The 9817-nt window shown below is 36.5% G+C and overlaps 1 protein-coding gene across 2 annotated transcripts; it reads right to left on the minus strand.

Moving 5' to 3' along the window:
• Nucleotides 1-366: 366 nt before the first annotated feature.
• Nucleotides 367-9150, minus strand: LOC131041659 (AP2-like ethylene-responsive transcription factor AIL7). 2 transcript variants are annotated; one of them, XM_057974813.2, is made up of 10 exons: nucleotides 6972-7411; nucleotides 6563-6832; nucleotides 4628-5387; nucleotides 4353-4435; nucleotides 4078-4086; nucleotides 3882-3970; nucleotides 3173-3246; nucleotides 3041-3091; nucleotides 1878-1954; nucleotides 367-1735 (listed from the first exon to the last, which is right to left on the minus strand). In XM_057974813.2, the coding sequence occupies exons 2-10, from the start codon at nucleotides 6798-6800 to the stop codon at nucleotides 897-899; spliced, it is 2220 nt and encodes a 739-aa protein (XP_057830796.2). In that variant the 5' UTR covers nucleotides 6801-6832; nucleotides 6972-7411; the 3' UTR covers nucleotides 367-896. The 2 variants fall into 2 exon arrangements, with proteins under 2 accessions (XP_057830796.2, XP_059076129.1); XM_059220146.1 differs by lacking the exons at nucleotides 6563-6832; nucleotides 6972-7411 and adding an exon at nucleotides 9048-9150.
• Between the last annotated feature and the right edge of the window lie 667 nt (nucleotides 9151-9817).

The following is a 9817-nucleotide window of genomic DNA, read 5'->3' on the forward strand; positions in this document are numbered from 1 at the left end:
CATTTATAATCTCTCTTTACCCATTTAGTCGATTTCACAGTTAAATATGTTGGCCAAATTGCTTGGACGTAGGTTCTGTGCAGGAAACTTATTGAGAAAGATAACTGTTAAAAGATGAAATGGATGGAAAACAAGTGTCATATTTTTAATGTGATGGAAAATTTGAATTAGACGTTATCGTTTTGTGTTGATTCTCATGCAGTCGTTTTCGAGCAATCTCAGCACAGAAAAAGTAGAAGGCTGCAGTGAAAAGTCAACATATTGCTTTTGCTATGAAAAGTGCAGAATATAAGTACACGAGAACCAAAATATGAACTGAGGAAATTTTTCAAACAGATAGATACTTCCAAGAAATCAAGCATGCACTTCGCAATAATTTGTTTGGCTGTATTAAAATGTGTTTGTACAATGCTTGCATTTGGAGCTGAATGCTGGCTAAGCCAGAAAAATAAAGTAGGATCAGTTGATTTCCCCTAGATAGGATCATTTGATGTCCCCTTAGATATTCTTATAGGGACCGTCATATACATTATTCTGTTAGAGAATTTACAAAATTCTAACGGAGCCATTGCAAATCACATTGAATGCATGGAAGGCCTTGTGCTTCAAAATTAATCAAGCATCTGAATATCCACAAAATTTTGCTTGATTTATTCATTTAGATAATTTCATTGTTTTCGGTCCATCTAGCTTCTGCAGAAGAACATCAGTTGAGCAAACAAGTCTTCCAGTGCCAAAACCTACAGCCTTAGACCCTTCCAAAAATGATCAAAATAGGGAGCTAAGGTGTACATGACAGACCATAATTTGATCACCCAGTAACCCAAAGAGTCCAGTCATTCTTTGGTTTAGACAGCCTATAAAGGACTGCTCCAGTGATGTCAAGCGGGTTGTGGCTATGAATCACTCCACACAGTGAAAACAGGAGCTGTATGACACACTGCCAAATTAGGCCTTGGTCCAATGGTCTGAACAGGAGGTGTCATCCAGTTGTTGTACACAGGACTTTCATAGTTAGCTTTGACCAGTGCTTGTGAATGCTGTGGTAAGTAATATAAACCTCTTGCATAGGGGTCTGAAGATATCATACTATCATAAGTGGAAGAGGGTTTTGAACTGCTTCCCCCATTGTCACTAATGAAGTGAGGAGCTCTAGCATTATCTGCTACTGTTATTGGGGATGGCATAGTTGAATTGGACATGAACAGACCGTTGCACATGAATCCTGAACTATTGGAGGCTGAGTTAGCGACATCAACCGGAGCAGAAGATTCCAAACTCATAAGATTGTGCAGCACAGAAGCATTTGATTCCATGATTGATGGCTGAAGAAAATTTTGAGTGGTTGAGTGCAATTGCATTTGCAAGTCTTGATTATGGGTATTGTGCTCCTGCTTGCACCACCCAGCCCTCTGTTGATTATATGCATGCTGCTGAAATGCAATCATAGGCCATCCAGCATGTCCACTTGGGTAGTTACCATGAGCATTGGCGTAACTGGTTAAGGTGTCTGTGATTTGTGAATTCATATCCTCATCTGTTCGACAGCCTTCAACACTTAAATCAGATATATCAGCTTCCTTGATCCGTTTTGCAGCTCCTCCAATGGGTAATGTGCTGCTTTCAATTATACTATTCACATCATATCTGCTCATATCAAAATTTGTGACAGCATTGAGGCCTCTGAATTTGATGGCAGCAATGTCATATGCTTCAGCAGCCTCTTCTTGTGTACCTGTGAAATTAACTCAATCAAGTGAGAACATGAAATGAAAAAACCATTCATGTCCCATTGGTTTCCTTTGAAGATGTTTAATGCCATATCATAAAACCATAAAAGATTAGTTGTTATTTAGACATAAGGAGAGCAAACTTACTGAATGTTCCCAAATATAGATCTTTGTTTCCAGCTACTCTTCCAATTCTAGCCTGCCACCTTCCGTGCTGGTGGTGCCTGTTATGTACAATCAATACGAAACCAGTGGCAATCAGATCAAATCCATTAATGATGATTACGAAGACTTAAAATGTTTGATAATATATAACAGCATTGCTAACTTTTCTGCTTCAAATCTAAATGGTTTGAAATGAAAATATGTTCAGGGGTTTTGACTTTATCCCAGCGATTCATTTGATTTTTACACTAACACTTAGTCAGTAATACTAGACATCTGTACAAAAACTCATTTTCATGTTTTATTCTGGACTTATTTTTATATAAATGTTAATAATCTTAAACTGAATTGTTTGTTCGATTGCCTCATAGGTAACATGAGTAGCTTAAGAACACAACCTTGACAACAATTTCTCATCATGACTGTGTTGAATAGATGAAAAGCAGACGGTGATAACAATAAAACAAATCAGCTTTGGTTTTGAACGTATATTTATTTGAACAGTTTATATAATTAACTTGTGAAGTTTGCAAACCATTTAAGAAATAAATTATACAAATATGTTTAAAAAAAACCCAAAAGAAATAGTTTTCATTTATGCTATGACTTGTAAAGAAAACGTTGAGGAACCATTAATATTGTTTTATTCTTCAAGGGAAATAAGTAGTAGAATGTTTGCGGTTGAGCCTTTTCTACTAAAATTATAGTTTCATGCTTCCTAAAGATATATATTCTCTAAAACATAAAGATTGTGATATTTAATATGGATTTCTGCTAGTCTAAGGGATGTATTATAAAACAAACTGTTTGATTTGAATTCTGAGCTATGAGCAATTTTTAACATTCTTGCAGCCAAGTTGGATAAAATTTTGGTTAATGGTCAAGTAAATGAATATCAACATGTGTAAAAGGCTCAGCCATGTTAACAATAAGAAATTATTTATCTGAACTAAAATAAAATTCCTTGGACTTCTAATCGACAACAATTTATAACCTAATCTATGGTAATATTTATATGTCGGCTTCTTAGTGCCATCTTAGGATATTTATGCCTTCTGCTCTAAATTGCAGACAACGTGCAGAGAAATTAAGTATTATGAGGAAGCTTACAACTGCATATTATTGGGAAGTGGCGAAATACCAACCTGGTTACTCCACGGTACATTGACGCTCCTCTAGAAAATCCACTGCTCTTTCTACACAGTACAAAATATTACCGAAATCAGTAAAGATCTAACAATAACAGAAGGACTGCATCTTATGGCAAATAGGCATACCTTCTCAGAGATGCAACGTATTCTTGTCTTGTCATATGTTTCATTTCCTCAACCTCTTTCTCGTAATTGTTAATCTGCCATAGAAACCCAAGTTTGTCATTTTCCTTGATACCCAGAAATATGTTTCAAAAACAAACATAGACCATTGTATTATAATCAGTAGCTAGTCGAGCCAGAATAATTTCTACCTTGAAGCAATTAATCTTGCATTAGTAGATTCAGTACTTTTTGTTTTGTAAGATCAACATGTGATGTCCACTTTAAAATATTATTTCAAAAAGTACAATTTAGTATACCATTCCACTTGCTTGCCTCCTATAAAAAAATAAATTATGTTCTACATTAAGAACTTCTTTCTCAACAGACATTATTCCATTCCTTCATATCATTTCTTACCTTTCTTAATTTCAACTACTCCTCTTAGTGATACTTTGAAGGCTGATGGGCCATATTTAGAAGACCTATAGGGTAGCTTCTTTAAATCTTGCCATAAGTTAAAAACTTTTTAAACGCTTGTCTTATAATATAGGGTAGCTTCATTACTTCTTGAACTCTGTCTATTCCTCCTTAGAATGAAAGGGACAAGTGCCAGTGCTAGTTATATGCGTCTGTGGGAAAACTGAATTGAAAGGAAACATGCAGTTGCTAGTTTAAATGTGCCCATAGAAAACTAGAATGAAAATAAATAAATTCAAAATCCGAGTCATACTGGAAAGTTGGTTGTAGTAGTTGTGCCCCAATATTTAAGAGCTGCAAGATCATATGCCCTAGCCGCCTTGTCTTCTTTGTCATACCCACCTGCAATATTTCATATAAACGACTCCATTAAAATGTAAACTAGATTTTGCTCAATTTTTTAATTATATATACACCTTAAATATTTACACTCTTAACATGGAACTTACCCAAATAGACTGATGATAATTGAATCCAAATCGTGCCGCCCATACATGTGAGACAACCATACAAAATTTTACCGGTCAGCTTGTATAACTATACAATTGAGATGAGAAAGACTTTACATATGATTCACTCTTACCATCTCAATCCAAATCTGTTTGACTTAGTACACATTAATTACTGCTGCATCAGAAAGTGATGATAAATTCCTAGTGGACTGAAACTAATGACCAAATTAGTTCAGGCACTGATAGTTTGTGTTATTTTATCATTATCTAACCTTGTCGACCCTTTCTGGTCTGGCCCTCTCTCCTGCAGCTGTTGTCCCACAAGTGAGCCTCATATCTTCCAGTCCACCTGTGTCTGCGGTAGCATAATATGAAATCAGTTACAGCGATTCAAAGCCAATTATAACAGATTTGGAGCTTCGACAATGCACACTATTTGAAAACAATCTTCTTTTAACAAAAATCGATGCCATTTTCTTAAGGCAGCTATACATAAAAGAAGAAGAAGTAAAGCTTGGAAGAAGTAAAAAACAATTGAGAAAACTACCTGGTGACTCCTCTATAGATGGAAGTTCTCTGCCCAAAAGTATCAATAGACTTCCTTGGAGAAGCTTCCACTATGGCAGCACAGCCAACTGCATTGTCAAGAGAATGCTTCTTGCTCTCAGAAGAGGAGGCCTCACCATTAATGGCATTTTGGGGTGGTGGTGCAGGAAGAGCTAAAGGAGGACTGGACTGCGACCCAGGGCTCATGGACAAGGACAGAGATTGTATAGTTGTCAAGTTGCCCACGCATTGGTCCTTGTTAGCAGCAACAGATGTACTCATCTTTGCGGTATTGTTATTATCATGACATGGTTGGGCTCTCAGCCATGTCATTCCTGCCATGTTGTTTGTCTGAGGAAGCTGGAGGCTACAGTCCTGAAACATGCATTCACTGTTGTTTTGATCATATGAATCAGTGGTCTGAATTTGGGTAGCCCTCAGTGGGTCTGGATTTTGTGCAATTCTCTTGGAAGAGGGCAATTCATTGGCTGTGATATCATATCCATCCATTATCTTTGAGCTTCTGTAGATGGAATTAGTAGCGTCTGAGTAGTGACCTGAACCTCCCAGGGATGCACCACCCAGAAAATCTTCCAGCTTTGGGCCCTCTCTATCGCCATTAATGGACAATGATATGTTATGCTCACTGCAGTTCCCGGCCTCAAACATTGACAGATCGGAATCTATCATGTGCTGCTGAGATTGCACGTCTGAGTCCAAATCCATGCTTCGAGAATTCTCCAAACCTTTTATATGCCAATCTGAGAAATAAATTTGCATCAGTACCCACTATATGAATCAGACAGAAATACTCTACATATGAACATTTTGGAAAAGCAATATGGTGCAAGCTCACATATGCCAATTCTCCTCAATAATACCATTCAACTTATTTATTTAGACCGTTTTTGTAACGGTGGTTATGCAAAAAAAAATTCACATGTGTAGAGGTAGAATGATCCACTCTCTTATACAAAAATTTCAGAAAAATTTAGTCGTAGATAAGAAAATCTCTCTAATTATACAATCTATGGTCGTAATAAAGAAAAAGAAAAAAATCGATAGGTTTAGGGCACCATGGATAGCTACCAAATCTGCTGTATCAATGACCTGCTATAAAAGCCTATATTTTGGCACCCTCAAACAAATATAGCGTTGTTATAGCAGCAAAAATAAATTTTTGCCATGGCCGGAAAAGCTGTAATCAAGGCCCGAAGTTTTGCAAGGTAGCCTGTGTGTCTGTTTTCCAATGATTTAGAGCAAAAGTTTTTCATTGGAAAAAAAATAAGGTATGATTGAATGCATCTGGCACCTTTCCTACTATATCTAGTTGAACACTTTTGAAGAATAAAGTAGAGTGCTTAGAAACTTGAAAACAGTATCAAATCTTTGAATGAATGTTTCATGTACTAATAATAGTATAATGTGATGTGATACGAGTACAGTCCTATATTTTTTCAGAACAATGTCCTCAATAACTCAGCCGTGCATAAAAAAAAATGTTGCACTCCTAGGATAGTCTTGGGGAGTCATTTGAGAGTACCAAGCTCTTCAATTACCCACCTGCACTCATGGAAAGCTGGAGTACAAAGTGAGCTATGGAAATGTGATTTTTGTTGCAATCTCAACAACCGTTATAGCAGTGCTCTCAAAAAATGAGACAAGGCAAGACAAATACAGTAGTTGTGCACAAGTGCACAACAAATAACAATTGTATCACTCATCATTTTGTTTTCCTCCAGAAATTTTTCTCAAGTTTATATTTAATGCAAAGGGTGCAAGCCCATGCAGGCATTGTTGGTTTACTTGATGCAATGCAGAGCTACAATAATCCATCCAGACATTATAAACAACCAACCAGGCAGGCATTTCTTCCTCCAGTCATAAAAGCCTAAGAGACATATAAACATATGTGCTCAATAGAGATATAAATAACCTTGGTTCTCAGCGCGGTTGAATGCCTCCAAGATACACAGCGACCCATCTCGCCTGAGTGTCATGTGAGGAGGCATCTCCATAGAAGATGGTGCAAGCTCATTATAACACTCTCCATTACCAAAATTGTTACCCTGGCCATGCCCATGATGGTTTGGCTGCGAATCACCTGGCTCAGGCATTTCCACAGCCATCTGAGGCGAGAGAGAAAACCCAAGCCAATTGTTCATCGACCCCATTATCACACATCCACTGGAATCCCAACACCCTCCTGCAACAACACAATACACAAAATCCCATATTTGGGTACCTCAAGAAACCAAAAAAAAACCAAGATACCTACAGAGAAAGAAAAAGAAACTTCTTTAGACTGTTATCCTTATATCTCACACACTGTACTCTACGCATACCTAGGAAACCGCCGCCAAAGAAAGAGACCGAAAAAGAAGGGCTCTCCTCCCTGCCTGCAAATGGAAGCAGAAAAGGAAAATCTCCGCACACAGTACAGGAAAAACTTGAAACTAGAGCGAACAAAGTGCAGTAGATGAGGAGAAGAACCGGCGGTCAAAAGCATCGATCTTAGACGCCGTCAGAGTCACGCACGCACCCTTGTCTAAACCGGCCATTCCTTCTTATTACACCGCGCATTGGGAAGGAAACCCTTTACCAGAGCAGGGCCCCACACTCCATTTCTGACAAAAAGTATCCTTCTCCCTACCGCCTCATTCTACAACCTCTTATATCATCTTATGGAAAAGGGATCAGGGTTCAGAGGGTCCCTCCTCATGTCCTATCAAACCCAGACACCCTTAAAATTGTGGAGGCAAAAGACAGGTGGTGGATAGCTACAATCCAGATGGCGATTACTAAAGGGCTCACAATTCCTTCCACGACGTCGTGTGTAATCACTGTTATGTGGTAACGAAACCCACGTAAAAAGTTGGGTCTTTTTTATATTTGAGACTTGTTTCCATCGGTGAAGGTGCCCGTTGTAGCAGTAGATGGCCTAAAACAATTTGACATAGATTATTGTTTTTCATTTTCCTCTGATACATGTGTCTCTGGAGTAGAGCGTTGATTAAGGGCGCATTGGAAGATGGGAATATGCGTGCACATAAATCAATCAATGCTTCTTTTTCTTTTCCATTCTTTTTTAAAAGAGTCTAGACAGCTTTCAACGTTCTGTTACCTACTTCTTTTCTTTCTACAAAAGATACAAAACAAATTGGATGGATGGATTTAGATTGATTCATTTCTGCAGGTTGGTTGGTACTCTTGCTTCAACCCATGCCTTGGGGATGGACATACAACTAACTATCAGTCAGTCACTGTATCTATCCATCTATCATCTATCCACCCATTCCTATGGAAATTCATATGTTGTTTGGGCCCCATGGAGATGGGTTCGTGTAGTTTTGGGATCAGGCATAAATAAATCCATTTGGATTTGGAAAATGATGCCTGGTTGCCAAATTCAAGAGCGAGAATGTGCACATTGTAGTTTAGTTGAAATCATGCATGCTCTTGAGTGATGGATGGATAGATTTGAAATACGTCCAACAAAGTTTATCATTGAAAATGATACTCCATTTTTAGTCTAAACAACGTTTTGGGTATTCTCAAACTTATTCCAATTTTAAAGTAGAACTCTGATTTCGAGAGTTAAAATATGATTCAGCAATCTCAAAGCTTTGACTAGAAAGAGACAAACCCTACCAGAGACTGATCTTTTTGTAGCTTATTCCATTTATTACTATATTTCTATCATGGGATATAGTCAATCTTTCCCATTCATGACTCTCCCCACTAGAAATAATAATGCCACTAGTATGTATCCTAGTATTGTTACTCTAGGGCTTAGTGTCTGGATGTAGTATACCTACAAAGTATATGATCATTGTCAGTATCAAAGGAGCATGGAATTCTTGACCTAGTGCTTAAAAATCTAGTTTCCTAGAGCAAATCTGATTTAAAAAATAATCCAAACAATGAAAAAGAAGCTTGTTAACTTCATTCTTCATTTATCTGCTGTCGCCACTTTTGTTATCATTTTTTAAGCTACACTGGTTGTCACTTTTTAAGCCACATATCTTATGGATCTTCAGAGATTCAACTCCATTGTTTTGACTGGTCAAAAGGGCCTTCGACAATAAAAATGCTTTTAAAAAGGAATTCACATGAGTAAAGGATTTGAGAGAATGTCCTACAACTCGAAATTGAGTTTTTATATGTATGTTCAATGCTTAATCTATTCATGTACGACTGCATGCTTCGATGTTGTGAGTTTTAATTAATATTTTTATCTTTTTCATCTAAAAGAAGGTTTAGAGTTAGAAGACGCTAGGAGGAATATTGGTTTAAGAAAGCTATCTATTATTATAAAAAAAGTTCAAATGAAAAGTAAAGATTATAAAATATATGCATTCAAATGACATAAATGAAACATGCATTAAATATAGCTTAAATCAAATCAAATAAATACAAACCTCAAAAATATCAAATGAAGTATTGATGTAGATAGATGAATGTGGTTGTTGAAGATTCCTGTAGTAGCACAATATTATTAAGATGACTAGATGATAAAATGTATAGCATAACAACAACATAAGATATTATCTTTAAATAGAATGAGAAACCTCCTTAAATAGAATTTTGAATAAGACAACCAAGGGATAGGATTAAGAGGTTTAATGGATGGCTAGGATTAAAGGAGGTTTAAGGGTTTCAATAAAAGTTGTAGTCATGTGACAAGTGTCACATGAGGGATATGATCTAGGGCTTGAGATAAGGTTAGGGTAAAATACTTATGGGAATGGCCAAGATTAAGAGGTTAAGTTGAGATTGATGGATAGGATATCAAGTTGGGTTGACTTTTGGATAGGTGTCTAAATTCAATGAATTGGTGACAAGACTTAAGTTAGACATGTGAAGGGTACAGGGTGAGACATTTGTCACATGACTATGAATTTAGATTATGATCCATGTGAGAAAAATGGAAGGCTAAGATTGAATGGACGAGATAAAGGTGAATTGAGAAATTGTAAATATTAATTAAATAAATAAATTGATATTAATTTAATTAATGAGATAGAAAAAAGTAAAATACATAAATGAACAAATAATATTTATTTAATTAAATTGAGAATTTGTGAAATTAATTAAATAAATTAATACTTATTTAATTAAGATTACAGACGGGAATGGGATTAATTAAATAAATAATGCATATTTATCTAATTCATGTGTTAAGGTAGGC

The sequence above is a fragment of the Cryptomeria japonica genome, chromosome 4 (genome assembly GCF_030272615.1).
Source record: "Cryptomeria japonica chromosome 4, Sugi_1.0, whole genome shotgun sequence".
NCBI classification, from domain to species: Eukaryota; Viridiplantae; Streptophyta; class Pinopsida; order Cupressales; family Cupressaceae; genus Cryptomeria; species Cryptomeria japonica.

Bases quoted from the DNA above. Each gene is read 5' to 3' on its own strand.
- LOC131041659 (XM_057974813.2), bottom strand. From the start codon at position 6,800: ATGGGGTCGATGAACAATTGGCTTGGGTTTTCTCTCTCGCCTCAGATG. The intron at 5,388-6,562 runs GTTATTTATATC...TTTATTTCTCAG, and splicing joins CAACCGCGCTGAGAACCAAG to ATTGGCATATAAAAGGTTTG. The intron at 1,955-3,040 runs GTTGGTATTTCG...TGTACATAACAG, and splicing joins ATGTACCGTGGAGTAACCAG to GCACCACCAGCACGGAAGGT.